General features: G+C 28.5%; 1 protein-coding gene across 5 annotated transcripts in view; it reads right to left on the reverse strand.

The window, feature by feature from the left end:
* Window positions 1-3,434: 3,434 nt before the first annotated feature.
* The window catches only part of Teh1 (tipE homolog 1 phospholipid transfer protein), a 50,151-nt gene continuing 27,612 nt past the window's right edge, over window positions 3,435-25,973 (reverse strand). Inside the window, exons 3-5 of one of the 5 annotated variants that reach the window (XR_001111923.3) lie at window positions 19,127-19,214; window positions 16,775-16,828; window positions 15,215-15,510 (exon numbers count right to left, since the gene is read on the reverse strand). Coding sequence is in view for 3 of the 5 variants with exons in the window: in XM_012485573.3 (XP_012341027.2) it covers window positions 3,667-3,748 (82 nt within the window). In the remaining 2 variants the exon portion in view is untranslated. Of the gene's footprint in view, window positions 3,749-15,214; window positions 16,829-19,126; window positions 19,215-25,973 lie in introns of those variants that run through there. The other 4 variants (XR_015294620.1, XM_086915814.1, XM_086915813.1 and 1 more) reach the window with 4 other exon arrangements.

Below are 25,973 nucleotides of genomic sequence, written 5' to 3' on the forward strand. Positions count from 1 at the left end.
ATATTTCGAACGTTTCTGTTCTTTTGTATTCTTTTTGGCTTTATTCATGATTCTATTCATTCGAAATAATTCAGGAAATCACTTTCCTTATTGCCAAGATAAAGATGAGAGAAAATGAAGGAATTATAAAGTCTAAAAATGGAATAAAAGGCGACACAAATGAGGAAAAAGAAGATAATAAAGATACATGACTGATAATAAATTGAAAAATTTAAATTAGAGCTCTTTTTTTTTTAATTTTCTATAAGTATTATTTTAATTTTTTTTAAATATTTTAAATTTAATTTCATCTTTATATTCAACTCTCACATGTGCACGTATCATTAATATATATTCATTCATAATCTCTTCGATTACTCGATTATGTTCATTAGAAATATCTTTTGAATTTCGAATTTCTGGATTCAAAGCAACAAATGAAATCCTTGTACAATATTACAAATCATAATATATTTGACGCATCAATGATGAAACGCTTTACTACTATTAAAATGCATTCGGATTCGTCTGTCCATCATCGATATTGCCAGTAACGAAACTACGATCTCTTTTTTTCTTTCTCTTTATCGAAAGTTACGGTATCGACAATTTCTACGGGAACCACAAACTTCCCCGATTTCTCTTGTTTCTGGCAGAAATCCACACGCAAATAGGTGAGATCCGCCTCGTAATATGCAAATGATCATAATCCTTAAAAGGTTAAGATGCATATTTCTTTTTTTCTTTTTTCTTTTCTTTTTTTTTTTTTTTGCAACATTTTGTGCACACAGTGCACAATATATATAATACATGCATGATCGCATGAATTATAGTATATGGTAACAGGAAGTACTGATCAATATTTTTAAAAGAGAATTTTTATAATTTGAAAATTTGGTAAAATTTGATAAATGTATGAAATAATTTTTGTTTCTTTTCTAGATATAGAAACTTTGTAAAAGAATGAAAGAATTATTTTCTTTCTTCTCTTTTTTTATGATAACGTTAATAGATAATATATATTTTTTTTGCTTTCTCATATAAGATAAGACTCCTTGATACTTTTATCGATGTTTCCTCGAAAGTTTCAAGAAACTAGAAGTTATTAAATTACGGAAGTTACCTTGTAAGTTCGCAATTTCAAGGAATTTTTTTACAACAAGTAGTACTCTCTTTTTTCTAAACAAATTACAGATCTGCTACATAAATAGTGAATCTTTCAAATAATCATAAATTTCGTAAGTATATTTATAATTTGTTATATTTGTAATTTCTTATTTCAAATCATTTTTCTTATTTCTTATTGTTTCAATGAAACGTGCACTTTTAATTAAAATTATATTTTCCATGATTTATAAATAAATAAATAAATTATCAGATTTTATAATATTTTACTATGATCTTTATAATATATAGCATAAATAATTTTGAAATTAAATTCTTATTAATTAATTCTCTTAAATTAATTCTTATGCAAATTTTTTACATAAAGCTTAGAAAAGCTTTTAGTAAAAATATAACATTTAAAAATCAGCAGATTAAATGATGAATCTAATTTTATAATTGCATAAAACTTTACTTATTATATTTTTAAATTTCAAATGCACAATTCTGACTCCTATTCTGGTGAAATTTCACACAATTCCAAAATTTCATATAAATTTAAAATAGACGTAGAAACAAAGTTTTGCGAAGGATAAAAGTTTCTTAGCTTTCTTAAAAATGGTTCTTTAAGTTACATCGACCGTAGCCCGGTAACAGCCTCTCCCGATCTAATAAAAAATAAATCTTATGATAATTTTCAATCAACTTTTTGATCGTTATTCTTTCGTCCGACTATCCGGGCAGTTATGCATTTTAACTATCGCCATTTTACATTATCTCATCTAACTCCTAACTTAATAGTTTCAGGATAATTTATCTTTGTCGATTTTATTCTCTTTTTTTCTTTACGAGGAAACGATCCATCGATGTTTTCAATATTTTTCCTTTATCGATAAAATGTTATCTACATTATTTATTATTTTCTTTTTTTTATTGAAACACGTATCTCTGTCTTAATTACAGAAAGATGTAAATTTTAACTGGAAAAATCCAAAATCGATAATAGAAATTAATGTCATTGTTATTGCACTCATTCGATAAATACATCCATTGTTATGCATCACGTGTGCTGTCGAATTTCATTTGGTACGATTAAACGTGCGAAGTAATTGCATGATCGTTTAATGAACGTTAAATTAATATCTGTTACAAATCGACTGTTTTACTTTATATTGAAATTCAAATAAGAATGAAATAATAAATATTAATTAAATAATAAAAAAATAATAAAATATTAAAATAGAAATTAATAACAGAAAACTATATTCTTTTTTGCAGCACAATTTTATACAAAAGATACGAAAAATGGGACACTTGTAAAATGGCACTCGAAATAAGTATTTTTTTAATGAAAACTATCTAAAATGGAAATTTATTTTTTATCCTAGACTATTCAATATCCTCGAGCTTTGATTTAATAGTTATTGAGGTGATGTAATAATATGCAGAAGTTTCTGTACGTTTTCTTTATTGTCTTTTTTAGCTCTGCATTAGAGGGAGAAATTGAAGGAAGATTGGACATAGATATATATATTCTAATATATCATATCTAAAAATAGAGATAAAATAATAACAGGAAATCTGTATAAGGCATTCTATATAGCGGATAAATTTTCTATTATATTATTTTTTCTTTTCAATTGTGAATTGTTGTAAATTATTGAAAAATTACAAACAAGAATTCAATAATTTATTTATATTATAAATCTATTTGAACTTTGTTTAATTACTAATATATCTAAAAACCATTCCACAATTCTCTTTCATTCCATTTAATAGTGTACAATCCTTCTTTTGAGTTCAAATCCGAAGTGAAGGAGGAACATTTCTCCTTTAGTAAAAATTAAGTAAGACACTTTAGGACTCCTTCAAGCTATTTTATATTGTTCCTGAGATAAGACTAACGAACTCTGTTCTATCTTTAATCATTATCATTCTCGCAAAATCAAATTTCCTCTTTTATTTACAAATACTCCTATCATCATTAACGACGTACTTCCTAAAACTACTTCTAAAATTAAAATGAAAACTGAAGTCTAATAATTCTCAAAATAATAAATAGTAAATTAAATAGATATATAAAGACTACTGCAGAAAACAAAGAAAACCAATAAAAATAAAAAATTAAAAATTAATCTTCATCGAGTGCACATTTTACAAAACTCCTCTTCCTCCAGTTCAATTTATATCTAATTATCATCACCTCGAATTACTATCTCAGAATAATTGTGCTCTAGCACAAATTAACCTTCTAATACTAAAAATAAAAATTCCTCGTCCACTTTCGAGAGATCGTTTCCTTTTTCTCTCTCTATACCTGTTGGCTCGCTCCGCTTCTTGCACGGTGCTTGTACACTGTCGTTTTGTACATATATACGTGTATATATAGGTCGTGTGGAATGCTAGTGGAAGGATAGGATCAGGTGTGTTACGTACAAGGTGCGATGAGTTGGATAGATGGAAAGGGAGGATTTTCGAGAGGGTTGAAACGGCCGAGAGCGGGACGTGTGGAAGTGAGTGGGACAAGGCCTAAAAGTCAGATTGCGACGTGGCCAGGGCACTCTCGGCCGTTTCCTCACGTCGTCATAAAGGCCTGGTCACTTCGCCGCACTCGCAGTGCGTTGGGTGACCCCGTCGATCCACGCGATTGCTTATCGAGTGATCGCTGAAACAGAGAAAATGAATTAATTAATTTAAGAAAATTAAGAATGATGGACAGTATAGGTGTAGAATTGCTAAAAATTCTTGAAGATTTTGCATTGAAAGTCATCGTTATCTTAAAAACTTCTTGAAAATGCCTTAATAATGCCTTGATAAATAATTGAAATAATTATTATAATGTTTCAAAGTAAGGGCCTATATTTGTCATGTATCCTTGATGAAGAAATTTTTATTTATTTCAAAAAATAAATGAAATTTATTAAAGATATACGAATGAGATACATGATTTACACATTTCTTTATATTATAATTAATTAATAATTAATAATTAATATTTTTTATTTCGTAATATATCCAAACTTTATCAAGTATACGATGACTTATAAACGAGGGTACTTTAATTTACAGCTATATTTTCTAAATAAATACCTAGCTTTTAAACTCCTCTGGTACATCCACGAAACTTCGGAAATTCCATCACAGGGAAATTTTACAAGTTCGTGACACAATACAACGTGCTCGAAACTCGTAACTTTATTAATTTATGAAGTTGCTTTCGTGTAACAAATAGATATTTTCTATGAAAGGAAAATCATTTTGGAACAATATTAACTAAATGAAAATTTTTTAATGAGATTAAAATTGGTATTTTTTACATTCAGAAATATCTAATAAAATATCGATTTTTAAATTCTATTTGAAACATTTGCGAATTCTGTTAAATGTACAAAATACACAAAGTACAAATAATTTCAACATCGTGGACAGATATGTTTAATAAAAGAACTACGAACCACGAATAATATTTTAGCCACTAGACTCATTTTAAAAAAAAATCAATCTTTACGAACAATGGAGCTACGAGCCGTGAATAATTTTCTTTAGCTACGATCCGACTGATGATTCAACCGACTTACAATGGGTTTCCAAGACAAGCATCGTGTCTGAAATTAAGTCTCCATCCTTTCCTCGAGTCTGTCACGTCTTTGAGGACGTTGTCGATCTTTGGTTCGCGAATTCAAAAAAGACTTTAACCTAAATTTCGTAGATTGGTTTCCCAGATTGCATCCCAACGAAGAAATAGGACTTGGCTGCCATTATAACAAAGAAGACACTTTAGTGTTTTTGGATATTAGATATTAATATCCTATAAAATAATAAATGTTGAATCAAGGAATCCGAATATTATTGCAAAATTATTTTATAATGGAAAAGGAAATTAGAACATTTCTAGAAAGAAAATCAACGTTGTGTTAAAATAAAATTTCATTATAATCTTTTTTCTTTTAAATTGTGATTTGTGTTACTATCTTTCTCTTTCACCTAAGATTGGATTCTTATGCATTTTTAAGTAATTAAGTTCGCGACATAATGAAAAACTCTTTTTCATCAACTAAATTAGACAGAAAAAATAAAATACTCTAAAAAAATATAAAAGAAAGTAAGAAGAATATAAAAAAATACCATTCGAAAGCGAAAAACAGTAGAGAAACGAGAAATGTGAAGTAAATGACAAAGAAAATGGAATGCAGACTAGAAAAAAGAGATAGCAAAGGGAAAGGTATGAAAAGAACACACAAAGGATGAGCACAAGAAGGAAAGATTAAAGTTAAATCTAAAAAAGAACATGGCGGTGAGAGAAGAAAATAAATAGGAGATAGAGAGTGAGAAAGAAAGATAGAATTTTAGGAAAAGAAAATGGGAATAGGACTGAAGAACTGGTAACAATTCACTGCAAGGGAAAAAAATCATGAATATGATGTTACCATGACCTACATCGATGTGGCTGTGAAAAGAACAGGGAATAGAGGCCGGGCCATTGTCAGTGGCTGCGGACCGATCATATCAGACGAAGCGACGAAGCTCGTAGTAGTTACGACCTGATAATGGTCAGACAATTGCAAATTGCGTGTTGGATCTCATTAAGTGCCTATAAGAATTTTTATTTATTCGTTGCTATTTATTGATTGGAAATGAATTCTGGAATAAATCCGTAAATGCAACTAATGGTTATTATTTTAATAACGTATTATATTTAGTTTATATTCTACATATAAAATAGAATGAATACTGTCTTAATGAGAGATATAAAGTAGATTCTATGTATTGGAAAACTTCGAAGAAAATGAGAATACTTGAATCATTATATTCATCTCTTGTTTGCATTAATATATCAGATAATTAAAAAAATATTTATTAAAAAATAAGATTGATATCGAAAATTAACACTGATAAAAATGATTGTAAAAAAGATTTATATAAAATGACTTACTATTACTTACTTATTATTACTTTACGTTTATTTGTATTTCGTATCTATTGATTTTTTGTTATCATATATATTATTATATCAGAGAACGAGAGATATTAATATGATAATGAATCATCCTGTATAGTATTAGTCACTTAACAACTATTTGATGAATGTAGAACAAGAATTTTTAATTTCAATCATCGTTAGTACCCTGAATGAATATTAATTATTATCTTCTGAGAATATTAAATATTTCTAACTTATAAATTGAAATTTTATTACATTTCATCAAAAAAAAGAGAAAAATAGAAATTATGTTTTATTGTATGTATACTATATATATATATATATATATATAGTAATTTATCAATTCCTCCTCACACTGTCATTTATCAATTCCTCCTCACACTGTCATTTATCAATTCCTCCTCACACGATTTACCAATTTACCAATTCCTCCTCATACAATCATTTATCAATTCCTCTTCACACGATCATTTGATAAATACATGGCATTAATTTTCGCCAAGAAATTATTCAGATTGATTAATCTTTTATGTAGGGCAACAATTGCGATTGCTTGAAGTATTTTCCACATATCAAGTTATTGGTTTTTATAGAAAAGAAAGTAAATAGATGAAAAAAATTTTATTTTTTAAGAGAAATATTCTTAACAATATTTATTGATCAATTAAATTATCACAAAATTATCACGATTTATATATATATATATATTATTTATGATTTTTAACGATGAAAATACTTTTGTAAGAATGTGAAAAATCCAGATGAAAAAATAGGAAAAATTTAATATTTTAAGATATCTTTGAATTTAAAATTCTTGTTCTTGCTGTACTTATATAATTGAATTTGATACAAATTGAATTTTTTTAAGTGTGAGGAAGATCTTCGTGGATTAAATATTTAATAATTATAAAAATCTGATAAAATGTAGATATTGTTTCATTTGTATACATAAATGAATTATAAGGATAAAGGAAAATTATAGCTGAGATAATCATTGATGTTAACAATGAAGATAAATATTTATTATAATATAGATTTAATTAAAAATCTATTAAAATCAACTGAATTAATTTTTTTCTTTTTACTTTGATTTTCCTCGTACGAATATCGAATGTAGTATTAAATTAAGTGACCATAGTTCTTGTTGAAAATCCGATAGATTAAGATAAGCTGAATAGATGGAAGACAAGGGCTTGAGCCGATGTGCATGGCCGATGGCTTGTATCGTGGTTTTCGTGTGATACTGAACACGGAATTTATAGTTCTATCTTCATACATATTTGCTATTCGTTATTTCAGAATACATAGATTTCTAGTAACGAAACATTATTATTCAATGATAAATAATCTTCATTCACATTATACAAAATTATTAAAAATTAATAAGATTAATTTTTAGCATTCCACATGCTTTTTTCATATTAATTTATTTCTATATGTATCAACTTCAAACTCGTTACATTAACGTGATTATAAAAGATTCCTCTTGTAATCTGATTAGCAGATTAAAAGAAAATCCATTTATTTATTTATCGATCAAGTACTTACAAAAGTTCTCTCATTTCTGCCTTTCAATCCTATAATACCACTTTTCCTTCAAAAATCCTTATAAACACTATGCTTAAGATACTCGATATCGAGACCAGGTATCTCAATTTCCAATTATCCGACTACGGTTTTATTTGTTATAGCAAAAGCATTCGATCCTTGGAGAGTGATAGTCTCGCCGTTTCGACGAGCTTTAATCCTCTAGATGGATCCTCGTATACAAGCGTTGTCGTTAAACGAGGCTCCAACCTTTTCAGAATGTCAGCGAACGTTATATAGACGATTAATAGGATGAAGGGAAGAGAGAAGAAGGGGAGAGAAAGGACAAATACATCGAGTCCCTTCTTTTCGTTTGTATCCTCCGTAGAATTGAAGTTATGATTGCGAGCGTGGCAAAAGATATAAATTTTAAAGCTGCGTTTCGCAGAATATTGAATCCGTGAGAGAACATTAATTTGAGAAATTTTTCTGTAAGATTTATCAAGATTTGAATTTTTCTAAGTTCGTTTGATTTTTTGCTCTTGTTATTATTTTAATATTGTGTTTCGTGGAAGCTATTTTGTAATTTTATTCTCTGGAGAGTTGTTTAATGTTAATCTATTTAATACTTTAATTATTTGACTTAATTGTTTCGCTTTTTTCATAAGCGATATTTGAATTATTAATAAGATTACTTAAAATAGAAATTCAAGCTTATATTTTCCTCTTCAAACAATAATTAATCAAACGTATATTTAGTAATGAAAAGTTAGAATTTAATAATTATTTAATACTACTTCTTTTATTACTCACTGTAATGCATTTAACGCACGTGATATTAATAACTGTTATTTTATGTAATTTTAATCTATTAGATATAGTCGAACACATTTATTATCCACAATATATTTTCAGCAGTCTTTACACACGTATTTTCTACTATATCCTTACCAACAATATCTCTAATCATCAACTCTAGTATCGCATAAAATTTCCAGTAAACTATCCCAAATAACAATTTCCAATACAACGTCACCGAAAATTGTAACAATCTTATCGAATCAATCTTAAAGTTCACTTATACCGTATCAGAAAATCAGAAACACCCTTATTAACCATTTCATACGTACATGGAGTTCCTAGAATCGAGTTTCTTTCGAGAACTACCGTAAACAGTCCTCAGCGTGCATTACTTGGAATCAATAACAGCTAACACGACAGTCAGCTTGTCGATATAATAATGTTGACACATAAGCGAAATGAGGGATCCCTATTTCGTGATCGATCTTTCGGTCACGAGAACAATTCGTTCCGTCGTGGTGGTAAATCGAAACCGCCGCTTTAATTCCTCTCACCAATGTCTTGTTGCATGCGCAGCAACGTTTTCATCGCACGATATTGTAAAAGAAAAAAAGAAAAAAAAGAGAGAGAGGGAAAAAAAGGAAAAATAAAAAATAAAAAGGAGAGAAAGAGAAGGAAGAAGGTAGCAAGTGGTAGAAGCAATCGATAGTTGCGCCACGATAAAGCACCACCACCGACCGCCTCCATATTCCGCGGCAAATGGAAATTCTGCCGCGCGGAAATCGATATTTAATAGGCGCTGCTACAAATTGAAGCGAATCACTTGTAATCGCGATTTAATCGCGTCTAATATCTATAATACCATTCTCGACATTGTTCATTAATTCATGTACGGTGTCAATCGGACGGTGACAATTCATGGTGTGTCTAAATCATGTATGAATCATTAGATCGTTGATATATATATATATATATATATATATATATATATATATATATATATATATACACAATATCTATATTGAAATTGATATGATAATATGCAAAAATATAAATATGCATGCTATCAAGAATTATCTATTTCTTCGCCGTTTAATTTAATACTTTGATTTTATTATATTATTATTAAATAAATATTGAGAAGTATCACTTATGTTGTAATATGTGATTTAATGTAAAGTATCTGATACTGTTAAAACTATTTAGAAATTCATCAAATTTGAATATATTATTTTGTTGGTACACGTTTCATTTAATTTTATGTTTCCCCACAAAGTAGCAAAAATTTAAATTAACAGAATGGTCGTTTCATTACTTCGTTAAAATTGCTTCCGTATCCCGTCGCTAATGGAATTTCTCTTCAAGCAGATCGATTATTAACCATTAATAGGTCATACTTCCAGAGAGTTGATTGTGCTTCGAAATTTTCGTTTCCTCGTGTCTTTGATCACCCATTTTAACAAACGATTTATAAATAAATAAACACGATACAATTTTTATTAATTTCTCAACAACAAATATATCTGATTAAATAAAAATTAACACAATTGCGATCCTTCTTATCATTCTATATTATATGGTATATAAGTAGTCTGATTATAAATAGTCGTGATCACTAGTTGTTTATGAGTGACTTCATGCTATTCGTTTCGAACGTTTCTTCTAATCCATTGAAATGTTCAAGTGCTGGGAATATGGCTTACAGTACTTCTCGATTACGCAATTGATAAATACATGGCATCGATTTTCACCAACAAGCTATTCAGATTGATTAAGAGCTTTTATATAGGGCAACAGTTGCAATTGCTTAAAGTATTTTCCACATATCAAGTTATTGGTTTTTATAGAAAAGAAAGTAAATAGATGAAAAAAATTCTATTTTTTAAAAGAAATATTCTTAACAATATTTCTTGATCGATTAAATTATCACAAAATTATCACGATTTATATACATTATAATATATATATGCTCACTAGACCCGTATCACAACCGACAGTGGCCTTTCACAGCAGGCTACAGTCCCTGAGGTAAAGCAACAAACGCTCCATTTCCACGAACGCTCACTAATAGCTCTCTAAACGATACAAACTTAGCGAGCACGTATGTTAAAACCTTGGAAACTCGATCTCAAGTAGAGAAAGGTGATTGTCCTTGCCCTTGCTTCCTAACTCGCACACACGTCGATCGAAAGAGCATGAAAACTCGCGTGACCAGACGAATTTCAACGAAACCGCTCGACTCGATGCACCCCTGAATCAGAGGATTCACCACATCGAGAAATTTCAAGCATTTCCGGCCGAGCGTGGCTGATGAAGAGGCGCGTGCGCTCACGCATGTACGAACCACCGGTTAGCGTGACAGTAATAAATTTACCAGACTAAAAGCTTTGCACTGGACTCGACGTTACCAGCCACCGAGATACTTGGTCCCGTGTTATGAATTTCGCCCTTATTCCTATGGGATTTAACGTAATTCTGTAATATTCGGTAAATTAACTGCCGGGAAATTATTACGTTCGAATTATGCGTTCGACTATCCCTCGAACATCCGAATGACTCGAATAAAAAGTTTGTAATGGAAACCGTTTTCATGCTCGTTTAATTAATACAGTTGGTGAATTAAAATTTCAACGAATGAATTATCGATTGATATTTTCTTGAGTTATTTTATGGAAAGGATATATTAGTGATATTTTGAAGGAATAAATTATCGATTGGTTGCATAATTTTATGCGAGGGATGAATTTTGATCAGTATTTTCAAGGGATGAATTATTGATTGGTTGTGTAATTTTATGTGATTGATATTTTAAAGGAATAAATTATCGATTGGTTGTATAATTTTATGTGAGAGATAAATTAGTGATTGGATGTTTTGGATTATTCATTGATATTTTTTTTTGTTATGTAATTTTATATAAGATATTAATTAAAATTTGGATAAAAATATTTAACTTCATCAATTGATATTTTACAATAAATATTAAATTGGAATTATACTATGAAATATTTGAAAATATTCATTTGATTAATGGTGAATGATGAATTAATATTTCAAGGGATACATTTCACATTTCATATTTCGAGAGAGTGAAATTTTATATGTGGAATATTGATTTACGTTGAATGAAAATATAAACGTAACTTAGAGTTATTATATGATAAAGATATTCATAGAATTAATATGGATGGAAAATTAATATTTTATTTTATTAGTAAATGAATTATTAATTGATTTTTCATTTGTGTGAAATATTAATTAATCTTCAAAATTATTCTACAGCGAAGATCAATTATAGTCTTTCAATCCGTACATTCGCAGAATACAATCTCATTTGCAAGTTGGATAGACAGAAAGCATCGAGCATCTTTATTACAAAAAGCACATCTCACATAAAATTAGTTATTCAAATTAAAATACTCTTTTCATCATCTCAATCAAAATCTAACTAAATCCATTAAAATCGAAACTCGTTGAAAACACACAAATCAATCGTAACAAATCAAAACCAAATACACGATGTAACCTATCACCATCAAAATACCTTTTCAATATATTCATATTAAAACCAATCAAAGCATTATAAACGTTTAATACGCGACGTAATCATTCGACTAAGAGGATTAATGACCACGTAATATAATCAAATCAATTGCATCCCTTGCTATCCATCGTTAATCAAAATTCAAACAGTGTGCAATCCTCTCCAAACGACAGATTTCAATCTCACCAAAATATTTTTTCTCTATAAATAACTCTTTTGCTTTTACCGTTCAACCTGGATACCGATGATACTCCACGAAATAAGCTCTTTCCTTCCACCCCTCGCTCTAATCTCTGCTACGGCCCTGTTCAATATTTAATCGCGATCGGCGAAAGTGTAGATTGCCAATTTCGTTCCTAACTAAAAATAAACTCCGAGCGTCTCGTTTTAATCCCCCTCTCCTATTCTGATCCAATCCTCTCTTATACAAGAGTTGCGTTGGATCGAGAAAATTATTATAATAGGTTCGATAATCGAGAAGTTCTATCGATAAGTTTTAGTTTATAAGATTTATAACCCGATCCGAGAATTTTTGTGAATGGAGAGAAGTTTAATTGCGCAAAATGTCTCGCGCAACTGGGCTAAATGGTAGCTTTAAAGTTTTTTAAAATATAAGTTGAAAGAAACTGGAATAAGCTGTTGAGGATACTATTACAAACTTTATATTTTAAATTTGGCGAAATCGGAATAAAGTTTTAGTCTTCATTTATATATTTAGTTCCATGAATTTAACATATGCGACAAGTTTTCTTTTTTTCTTTTTTTTTTTTTTTTTAAGAAGAAAAGAAAATCTTGAGAGTAAAATTAGGAAAAAATTAAAACCAACAATTTGGAAAATAATTCTTCTTTTTCATTGCTATGAAATGTTTTTTATTTTCTCATTCTTCGACGATCATTCTTTCCACCCTCTAATTCCTAACCAAGTACCCCCGGTCGAATCGAATTAGAGCAACTGGAAGTTATCGGTCGTCGCAGAGCAAAATCGAGAGAACAAAGACCGTATCCCCAGGGGTTTTGCAATGAAGGAAGTTCAAGATACAGAAAGCAATATCGGGTGTGTATATGGAAATTATGGAATATAAATGGATAGTTGGCCAACGAATGGATAAAATGTTGCGTTGGAATTCCGAAGAAAATTAAAGGGAACTTCGAATCTTTTTGAGATGAAGGAAGAGAAACAAATGGAAATCGAGGATTATATTAGATCTGTAGAAAATTTATAAGCTCTGATCGAAATTCCTTCTTCTTTAAATAAAAACTAACTAACAAAATAAGTATAAAACAATTAATGTAATTCCTATATTTCAAATTATGCTTTATTACAATTAATTATTCATAAATGTCATCCATTTCAAAATAAATTTATCTTAAATTTCTTCAAGCCATATCTTATTCTTTTTTACTCGAATTTTAACATATTTCATTTTTATTATAATTTAAGGTGTATAGATATCCGGTGTTATATCTATCTAGACATGGATGAATATATTAATTTACAAAAAAACAAAAAATTTCCACTCTATCGACTTAACTTCAACTCCATTATAGAATATTTTAAATTTCACTTTGGCATAATTATTATGGCGTAATTATAATAAATCATCGAAAATTAAATAGTCATCGATAAGGGTTTAAATGGTTTTCTCGAGACAATAAGGGTGCAATTCGCGGGACAAAAGCGTCGCGAAATCTCGTGGACAAAAGACGGAACAATAGATGTCTCCCTTTTCCGTCATATCAGCTCGGGCAACGCTTGTACATGCTTCTATCAGCGCGGTCCATGCAAGCGTGAAGCCGATTTTTATTTCTGGTCGGAGGAATCGACGATGATGGCCGCCTGATTCCGATCAATGTACCCTGCTGTACTTCTACTCTGATTGATTTCCAATTGACTGAATCATGTAGAAGAATTTGAAAGAATTGATTTTTTGAAATGAATGACATCGATACTTGCAATTATTTGGAATTGGTATATGTATATTAATTATAAGGAAAGGGATTTTAAGGATTATAAAATGTTATGGTATAGTTAGAAAGATTGAATAAATAATGGCTAATGATTAAAGAAGTTTGAATAGTTTGTTGAAGTTTCTTTGGAAGTATTATGTGATTATATTGGGTATGTGGATGATGTAGTTAATAGTTGGTAATGAAAATATAAATATATTTGGGGAAATATAATAAAGATAAGAGAAATATGAAAATTTAAAAATTACGAAATAGAAAAGACAGATTTTAAATAGACGCAAAAAAGAATAAATAATTGCAAGATTTGTGCAATAATGATAATAATAATAATAAATATGAATAACAAAAAAATGATTTTATAATATTTAAAAAGTGTGTGTATTAATTTGTATGTATATCTATATAATAAAATGTTTTTAAATTTGAGATAATAAGACTCACAGATATAAAAAAAAGGAAAAAAATGTGACAAAATATAATTAAGTAATTTTGTGAATTAATTGGATATTTATATTCAAAAATTTATATTGAAATTTCTGAAATTTACATTGAAAAATTTAATTTGAAATATTATATTCTGTTCACGGAAATTATATAATGTGCAGTAATATTTTGAATATATAATATCGATACGAGTTAATTTAATTCAAAAAATATATTGAATATTGATAACATACATTGAATATTGATAATATTTGAATTCAAAAAAGTTCCAAAATTTTAATATTTAGAAAAGCACAATATTAAATAAAATATTTAAAATATTACTTCACTTATATAAAATAATATAATATAATTGTATTAATAAAGTATGTAATCAAAATTACATGCAAATAATAATTTAAAATTATAAGTGCGAAATAACAACATTTATAATAATAAAATAGTATGATAAATATAGAACAATAAAAAGAAATTGTAATGATACATTTTTTTGTACATTACATTTATAATAAATTATATAAAATATTTCAATGTAATAATTCAAAAATTGAATAATATAAATAACAATTCTATAAATTTGATATTAAATATACATACCATTATTAATAAAAATGCTGTTGAAACATTGATATAAATATCAATATCTATTTTTAAATCTTCAGTTTTGAAAAAAAATGAAAAACAAAAAAAAATTTAAATCATATAAAATATATAAACTTCTCTCATGAATGAAGAATTCATAATCTGAAAAACACTCAAAATACAAAATAATCATCTCGATCCATTAAATATTATTAAACATAGAATGATAAAACACAAATAAAATCGAAATAAAATTAACGTATTTCAACGATACAAAAATTCGAAACCAGATTATCTTGGATTCAACTGATCGTGACACGATATCTCTGTACAATTCCTTTATTACATTCAATGATACACCACAGTTACATACAGCCATTCAAATATAATATTCGCCATCGTTCGTCGAAACCCTAAAGAAAATTTTTTCTTTTCCTCACCCTTAAAAATTCCGCTTGAGCGCGTTTACCAGGAATTTGTATTTTCAATTTCTGTGAAAATTTTTACCAGAGAGTTCAAATCTTCACGATGTTCCATGTGTTCCGGTTGCAGCCGTGCATCACGACTATAACTTCCGGTAGCTCGCGCGCGCCAAAACGATGGCCTCCTATCTCGATTTCTGTGCATACCAATGAAAGTCGCAATCTTTTTCAACGACGAATTTTCATCCTCGATTGCGTCCCTAACGTTAAATCTGTGCTCCGATCTGAAGAAAAATACGCAAATTGCAGATCTCTCTCTCTTTTTTTTTTCTTCCAATTTTCAGTTCTTGATTTCAGGAATCAATTATACTATTTTTTATTTTTTTTTCTTTTTTTCGATATTTAAACATGTAGCGATATAAAGCATAGTGAAAACACAAGCGCAATCGTTAGAATTTTATTTTGTTAACGGGAGGTGCAAATCGCAATCGAGATCGATCTTATTTGATTTTCTCGGATGCATGATTCGTTTCTTTTTTTTTTTTTTTTTTGAGAGAGAGAATTTTTTCTGTATTTTTTTTCTTTGTTTTTTTTTTATCAGTACAAAAATGGAAATAGGTGTGGGTGTTTTTCCCTTTTTAATAGATTCGGTTGTTAAATGATTACAATTTTCGAAAAGCTATATATATATAAATATGTATATATATGTATACGCTGTAAATGCTCGAAAAAGTGAAATCTAGCATCGAAATAGGTCGCGCTTAGAGAGTATGGGAGTTGTTAACGTTAATGTCTACTTTTTGGCCCCGCGTTAATGAACGAACTCGACGTTTTCTGCAAAACTGTTGTGTGTATATTACGAAAAATGCTCAAAACTTATTGTGTCCGAATATAGTTTCCTCTTTATTTCTTTTTTTTTTTTTTATTTTTCTTCTGAGATAGAGATATCTAAAAATTTTAGATATTTTTTATCATTGCCTTTTAATATAGAAATATTTTTCGTTGAAAAAAGTAAATTACTTTTTTATTATTTTAGAGTATTATTAAGTCATTTGAAGACTTTATTAAAAATATTGAATTTTAAAGCTATTAGTTATAAAAGACACAAATTAAAAATTAATATCTGAAAAAAATATTACTATAAAAAATATAATTCTCTTTATACTTCTTTCAAAAAAAGTTTCAAAATTAAGACTAATCACTGCAATTAACAAATTTCGAGCAGTTTTCGTACAACTCAATACAAATCAATCGTCATTAAAATTGTGCATTTTATCCTCGTGTATCCATGCAACATGTAAAAAAAAAAAACAAAAAAAAAAAACAAAAAGAGGACAAGGAAATTAAGCATCGTAAAAATTGAAAAAATAAAAGAGAAAAAAGAAAGAGAATCTCGAGGTGTACACACGTGAAATAATTCTAATGAAATAAACAGTTTGAAATTAAATCCCGATTGCTTACCGACGACACAAGTGGTCGCAAGTTAGATGATTTTGGCAATGTCGATGGAAGTAGCTGAAAAATAAATCGTATCGATAACTCGAACAGTTCTTGGCACGATACACGGACACACAACAAAACAAAAGAAAAAAAGAAACCATTAATTAATTAATCGAATTTCTCAAAAAGAAAAACGTAAGCTCGTATATGTAAGCCTATATACGAGTTTCGAATCGATCGCAGTCTAATCCTTTCTTTCTCAATCGATTTAAAATGGACGTTGTTTCGATGTGTGCGATAAGTCTCGTTATTTTATATGACAATTTTATAATTATGATTCTTTCACATAGACGCATACATGACAAACATTCGTGCGAATCGATCGAAGATAATGAAACTAGCACACGTGTCAGAAATAATGAGTGCAGGATGTTAAAAAAGATGATTTCGAAATTTAAAAGATATATTTCGATGTGCTTTAAATATGAAAAGCTTAAAATTAAAATATGTTTTATAATTTTTCTAAAAAATAATTAGAAAATCCATAAAACTTCATTTCCATTTCTCTTATTTTTAATTATTGTATATTAACTCTTTCACAGTCTAATCTAAGAGAGAAGTCAAGAATAACAAGAATCTTGACAATGAAGAAATAATTTATTTTATTGCTAATTTTATTACACTGTAAAAGAGTTAAAGACAAAGTGTTAATATTTTATTTTTCTTCTATTTAAACACATTCACCCTTTTTATATTTTCCTTTTTTAACTCCCTGCACGATAATATCCCGAAGATAAAAATTTGACGAGTATCAAAAAAAAAGTTTCTCATTTTCGAAAACGTACCATCGACGAAAGTTCAAATCTTTTCGGGATATTAATATTCCTATGTAAATATCAGGACAGTATAAATTGCGGCGTTCCAGGTATTTTCGTGTCATATCGACGTGTATTTCTATAGTCGATATCTCGACAATCAGCGGTGCAACACACAAGCTTTCGCCAACGACAAGCGAAAATTTCATTGAAGCTTTTCTCGCAGAAATTTGATGTATATAGGTCCATTATTCGTATAAAAATGTTTTTGGATAAAACATTAATGGAAGAACTTATTAAAGAACTGAATAAAAAAATGATATTGATTAATAAAATAAAAAGCATGAACAACTTAATAAAATATTCGATATCCCTTGTTTAATTCTTCGATTAAGTTTATTTTATTTAATAATATAGTTTATTTAAGAATGATTGAAACTATTGAATTCTAAAAAAGTATTACCAAAATATGAGAGTGATAATTTTAAAAAATTGTAATAATGAAAAGATAATTTACGATTAAAAATATGAATGAACTATAAAATCAATGTATAGAAAGACTTATAGAATAAAATGATTTACTTGTAGATATCGATATTAATTCTTAAAAAATAAAATTAAGATTATAAATATTTTATATCCAATTATTTTTAAATATTGGTACGATAGAACCTATTTACAATTAAACCTTTTATTCTTAATACGTTCAGTGATATTTTCATTTATTATTTTTTGAATCAAGTTGAAGTAACAAAACATAAATACTTATTGATAAATATTTAAATCTGTTGTTTAAAATACAAAACTAAAAAATTTATGCATATAACACTAAACGTGTTAAGAATATATATAGAACCTGATAAAATTATTAGCAAAATTTGGATATTTAATATTCTATTCGTTCCAAGAGTGAAAAATGTCTCATAAACATAATAAATGATCAAGCACTTCGCATCTTTCAAAAATAACAAACTTACAATAAACGATTACTTCAAATTTTCCAAACATTGAAATGAATTGCTAAAATATTTACAATCATGATAATTTTAAAATAATTTCATTCCAAACTGAAAAATCCTTAAATCATTATGACGATGAATAAATTAAACCAATATTAATATAAGGAAACAATATTATCTTAAATACATTATAGATATATAAATATAAGAAATAAATATTAAAAATATTTTCAAAACATCGATATTGAATAAAACCCTCGAAGATCATTAAAAATTAATCTAAAATTCCTACCATAAAACAAACGTAAAAAAAAAAAGATAAAAATAAAAAATATTCATCCTAACAATTACCACATTTTTATTCATAATACGATTCATTCACTCTCGCAACAAGTAGAACATAACCGAGATTACGAAGGACAAGAAGCACTTTTGTCAGAAAAACTCAAGAATCGTCAGCTTGAACATCGATCGTGAAAAGCTGTCTCGAAACACGACATCTTTCGCGCGAAGACGCTGATTGTAAGATAAATTACATACGCAACATCGTTCATTTGCGGACGATAGACAAAACGAAATCACAAAACGGCGATACTCACACCAAGCTGGTGTATACTCACACCGAGTATATTAACAGTGACGTTCTAACGGCCGATATGTATGTTGCAGAATTTACATAAGTCGATTCTGAAAAGAAACATTAGCAACAATGTAATTGTAATGCTCCGATACATATCATCGCGGTTCGAGATTTGATAGAGAAAAGAAGATAATAGAAAAGAGAAAGAGAAAGAGAAAAAGAAGACATACAGATGGAAAGATAGAAAAAAGATTGAGAAGAGGAAATAGTTGTCGAGGAAAGGAAAAAAAAGATAGTTCGATATATAATCATTTCTCGTCGGCAATGGGAATGGAATTTTTTCGATATTTACGTAATTTCATATAGCTTTGTAAATTTATTCTGGAACGTTGCCGGATCGAGGCGCGACGTTATGCAAATTAATTCACGAGCTGGACAACGATTTTTAATCGCGTGTTAAACCGACGATAGCGAACCGTCGATGCATACACCAATGGGATCTGATCGATTGGAAACCCGGTGAAATAATAGTCGATGCTTTTTTTTCCTCTCTTTCTCGACAGATCGTAATTTCACTTCCGTTTCAATGATAAATGAGAATGATATTCGAATACGATTGAGATAATATTTTATGTTTATCTGGATTTATCGTTACGTTTCTAATGATAGTGCGAGATTGATTGGAATGCTTGATAATGAGGAAAAAAGTTGATAGAAAACAGAGATAAGTTTTTTTTTTTTAAAAAGTTTGTGCAAGAAATGAAATGATATTGCATGAGATGTGAAAAAAGTTAATTATAATTATAATATATGATATATGTATAAAAATATTTGAAGATATAAAAATATAATATCGTTCATAAGTTTAGGAAATATTGAATGAAATTTATAAAATTTTTAGAATTTTCTGAACTCTATACAAGATGAAAAAAAAAAATTATAATATTTTAAATATAGTAAGAGAAAAGTGACTCAATAATATATAAATATTTTAAAAATAAAATATCTAATTTGAAAAATACTATGTATCACTATACAATCCATTATTTTCTCGTACTATATCAAAAATCTGATTGTTGAATAAACAAGCATCAAAGTTATAAATTTGGAACTGATAGATTCTTATCATCCAAAGCATGTTTTCAGTAATAAATATGGTGGAATTTGCAGAATGGATCTGCAAATTGCAGAGCACGCGACGATTACGTCGAATTCTTTCACGCAGGAACGAAGCTGTGTATCTTGAGAACGTGAAGGTCGACGTATGTAAATTAATTCCCTTATCGATAAGTATAACCTTCGCCATTTTTCGACGATAGAAATAGAAATGTCATTCAATCGATATGCAACATTATACATCAAAAGAAAGGACATGTTTTTTGTACATCAAAATTTCAAACTACAACTCTGAACTTCGTTCAGAATTCAATTGACAAAATTAATAAATAAATTAATATTATTTAACATATTCATTCATAATTATCTATTACAGTTTAGATTTTTCTTTTTTTTAGTATTTGATAAAATCGCCTTAATCCTTTTCATCATTCCATCATCACATTCGTCACATCATAAAATAACTAAATCCACATTCGTCGTCTCGAACACAACGTGAAACTTGGTAGATTATAATCTGTCACGTTTGAAAAAGTGGATTCGCGATTCAAACTGGAAATAAGCTGCTCGTTTATAAGCAGGATTTCCATGGTCGACAAAAGACGCTTGGCGGAAATTTAGGTTAACTTTCGATATAGAACAACCGTTTCGAAGCTTTCGCATAGAGGATCCGATGAATCCCTGACCTATATCCTTTAAAACATCATATCGCCATTACGTGTGCCTCGCACACGAAAAATCCATACATTCGTGTATGTTATACTACGCGTATATACGTGTAGACACGTGTATAAGATGTCCTGGAGGATAGATCTTGGGAATCGTGGCAGATATCTCGATGTAAAGAAGTCTCGTTTCCTTTGCGAATAAGGGAACTTTCACCACGGAAGGCCGGCTATGGCACCGGTGAAATTCGATAAAAGTCCAGCTGGAAAATTTTGTTGCTGGCATACGACAAAGGCACGCGAAACCTGCCACTTTGATCTTGATGCCTTTAGGAAATCTGATTTCCAGTTTTGTATATTCCTTTGACACGACGTTCGTCATCCCTTAACGCGTTTATAAATCGAAGATGATTTTTCGACCGACTCCTTTCAATTTGTCAAAGAGGATAATTTATTTATTATTCTATTTATTTATATAATTATATAGAAATAATTTTAATAAAACGAATCTTAGTTTAATAGCGTAACAATATATATAATACATCAAGTTATCATATTTATAAAATAACTCGATATATTATATAATTTAATTTCGAACAATTATAAAATTGTTTGCTTCAAAAGTATATTAAATTTGACTAATATTCAATTAAATGAAATATATCGAAGTATATAATCAGCTGCAAATATTAAATCTCATGTTTGATTCTTATTTATTTTATAAAGAAATATACAATGTAGGATTTCATGAAGTTTGAGAATTATGTTACTATAGAAAATGCTTGCATTCGCGGTCTGAAATGAAAGGAACAAGATTCGTCTGAACGAACATACGTGATCCTTTCTCTTTTCTCTTGGTGAATACGAATAGTTCTTAAATCGTGTTCTTCGTGGTGGCTTAATCCCCGCTCAACAATGGCAATTTGGCCCACTTATGAACATTTCTGATGTTTTCACGGACATGGAATTCACGTTTAATTTCACTATCGCGTTAATGCGGTTCAGGAGAGACAGTGAATAGATCTTTTTTTTCTTTTTTTCTTTTTTCACTAATGACTCGATCTGATTTCGCGAATCGAAGCCAATTTGAAGAAATAGTAGATGAAATGGCACATGTGGTTCGTCAATTTTTGAATAAAATTAAATTGTAAAAAAGATAATGATAAAAAAATTGTAAAATAGTCTTTGATTTTTTTAATAATATAAAAAAATATATACATATGTGTGATATGTACAATGATAAAAATTATCATTTATACATAATAAATAAATTTCAAATCAAAAAATATATATTAATAATACATATGATGGCATAAATTAAATATTTAGAAAAGAAGAATTTCTATATAAGACAAAATTTCATCTATCTAAAATAATAATCTGAAACGAAAGAAAAAAGCATTTAATTGCTTCTTTGCATTTTTCGATAACAAAACCTGTCGTTGATCTAGACGTAACTCGTTCTCCTTAATTCCTTGCGCACAAATTGTTTTATGCTCTACTAAACAAGCTCGCATACTTTCTCAGACAGCATTCCGTTTTAGAATTACACCTCCCTTATTTACGTTCCACCAGTAAGATGATTTCTCATAGATCTCGGCTACATTTCGTTATAATTGCTCCGATTTCAAACACAAACTTTGGACATCACGGTTAAAACATAATTCGCGGCATAATTTTATTAGAATCCTTAAAATTTCTCGAAAATAATTTTAATTTATAAATTGCTTTTAATATCTATTTTTTATTTTTTAATTGTAATTATTTCTATTCGTTTAATTTTATAAAGTAAAATCATACTGTATCTTCACGAAATGAATTAATATAAATAGAAATTTTACTCTTCAAAATAATTCCAAGAGAATTATTTTGTAATTTTTCCTCGCGAAGTTATAATAAATCAAAATTCGACAATTTTTCAACGAAATTTAATCTTCGATTTCTTTTAGAAATTCTATTTTTTATAAATTAGACATTATGAAGCTCGTTCAATATTATTAAATGATAATCCTGATGTTTTAAATATGTAAAATCGAAATTATATATATATATATATATATAACAGGTTAATACTGCAACGTTTTTTGAAAAATTAATAAATATATTACAATCTTCTCGCGTAATAAAACGAATACCAAATAACATAATTACACGGTGCACGAAAATCAATATTCAATGAGACAATGAAACAAGTAGCAATAAAATAAAGAAAAGAAAAAAAATTGCCTGCAAACGAAGCAGAAAATAAAAGGGAGAATATTAAATAATTCCATCAGAGAATCCATTTTTCACAAATGAATCAACTTTTCTTTTCACAAGACGAGACAAGGTAAAAGATACTCCGGGAAACATATCGGTCTCGTTAAATTCTTCCACGCAATATCACATTGTCGGTTATCTCAGATTTTCCGTAATAATGCAATGCACGTAGAATGCCGAAAACCGGTGATGAATGGAAAAGGAAAAAGATCGAGGGGGTGAAAAGTTGAGATAATTACGTGTTGAGGAGCGGGCCGATAGCGGGTCACCAATGAAACAAGAAGTCTCTACCCCTCTCGCAAACGAAGCTGATCCGAAGAGTTGGAACTCGGCCAGGAACGTTCGGCTAATAACAACTACCGGCGACGACCTTTCCCTGGCCAATCGAAGTTTATTCCATCGGCGAGAGTAATTTTCCTTGTGGCCGCCATTAAAGATCACCGCCGATTTTCCTGTCGTTTCGGTCCTTTTGTTCTTATCGATGTTGAAATTTCGTTGTGAAATACCAGGTAATAAGATAAAACGTTTGAAGAGAGAAACGGAATGGTTTTCTTAACCATTTTAGAGTTTTATTATTTTTATTTTATGCATTATATTATGCTGATAATAATAGTTTTAATATTGTAATTGTAGTGTTTGATATTGGAAATAATAGTGGTAGATTTATAATGGAGGATTGATGTATATAATTATTGTGAATGGAAAGATAGAATTGCAACATTGAAATTTAATTTTAATATGTGATTTATAAGCTACGCAAAGTAATGTTAAGTAATATTTTAATGTGATCTAATTTAATTTTAATCTCAATGTCGATAATATAATTAGTATTAATTTTATAATATCGTGATTCAATAATGTAATAATGTAATTGATTTAATATTCTGTGCGATGTAGTTGCTGATATTTACTGATAAATTTTCAAATTTTTTTATTTCTTCTGTGATAAATATCTCTAGGAAACTTCCAATACTAACAATTTTGTGTGAAACTGAATAGCAAAAGCAACAGTTTATAAAAAAATGATGTGAAAATATTGTTGTAAATGCTATTGTTCTATAAATTTCCTTGATTCTCTAGAGATCGATCGAAAAACATATTCGATTATCGTTAATCCTTTTTCCCGATGAATTATCGTATTATACTAATAGCATTATTGAAGTTTAATATAAAGTTTAATAATCTTGTTTTAAATTAAATATATAATCATTATATTCTCCATATTATACTATTTTCTAAAATTCACTATATTAAATTAATTTCAGCAACAATTTCAATACGAATAAAAAATCATATCCACAAAAATGAGAGAATAATTTAAATGGAAAAATCAATTGAATTCACTAAAATAAAAATTTAATATTAATATCTTATTAAATTCGCAAAATATAGTATCTCCAAAGCCTCTGATCTTCAAACACAAGGGAAGGACATAATCAAGAATCCAGTTAAACTGCGCGAAATTCAATTAATTCGAGTGTCACGGAATTCTGTGTGCACCAACAACAAAACAGATACGTGTCCTCCCTGTCCAAACCCTAGGCGAACTTAATATCGCCATGAACAATGGCGGCCAAACATAAACGATTCGTTTATCCATTCCAGATTAAATTAAATAATGAAAATAATGAAAAGATATTCGAACGCATACATAAAGAGAGAGGGTGTTTCATTTTATTTCAATATTCACGCTCAAAATGAAACATAGTACAATTAATCTCACTATAAACCGCAGAATTTCATTTAGGAATTCGCCGAGTAAGTTTCGTGAAACAGCTTCGTCCCACTTCCAAGAACAATCGACTTGTAGATATTTGTATCGTTCCCTACGAATTGTTTCATTAGAAATTGTCATGGCGTTAAACTGAAACCATTCATGATGGTCAATAAGAAATTAATAGTCTGGTTACACCGCAGAATTAATATTGAATTGGTAATTATTCATCAAAGTTGTTTTTTGTTTGTCAGAGATTTTAAATGAAAATTTTTTGTTCGATGAAAAATAATTGTGTTAATTGATAATTTTTTTAATAAGCTATAAATATTTATTTAATTTGTGAATTAAAAATTTTCATTGTGTTAAACTAGAGATTCGTAGTAAAAGAATTAATAATCTGTCTATATTACAATAGAGTTGAATTTGATTTTGTTTGTTTATCGGAGATTCAATATTTTTATTTTCGATTGAAAATTTGTTTGATGAAAAATACGCGTTAAGTGGTAATTTTTTAAAAATATTCAATAATTTGAGAGTGTTTGTAATAGTCACGAGAAAATTCTATCTATGTCACTAGGAGGATCAATCATACACCTGAGACTTGGTGGATGGAATTGCTTATCTCGTTCACATAGTTGAGACTGAAAAATCGACCACATTTATGACACAGGAACGAGAAATAAGAGATAAAGAAAAATTTTTTGATATTTTGAAAAGTATTGAATATTTTAAAATTTATCCTACTTTTTTAATTTTTTCTTAATACCTTTAATTTAATCTTTACCTAATATTTAAAAACAATCAATTTTTTCATTATTTATAATTGCTAGAAGAGTTAATGAAAACTTTATTTTACCCGTATTTGTAAAATAATGAAATGATATCTTTGAAAGGACATCGTATTTTACATTTGCAATGATAAATGATCGAAATTATACAATATCTGGCATGCAAACTCAATACACGCAAACCATAAATTATCGCCCAAAAATAAAAATGCTATCCATGAGAATAAAGAAGCGAAACAAATATAATCATAATAATACTATACATAATAAAAAAAATATAATATATATATTAATATCCTTGGACTATTTCTTTGAGATAAT

Source organism: Apis florea, unplaced genomic scaffold, assembly GCF_048593485.1.
Source record: "Apis florea isolate Af1SG1 unplaced genomic scaffold, ASM4859348v1 contig_3797_pilon, whole genome shotgun sequence".
Lineage (NCBI taxonomy): Eukaryota > Metazoa > Arthropoda > Insecta > Hymenoptera > Apidae > Apis > Apis florea.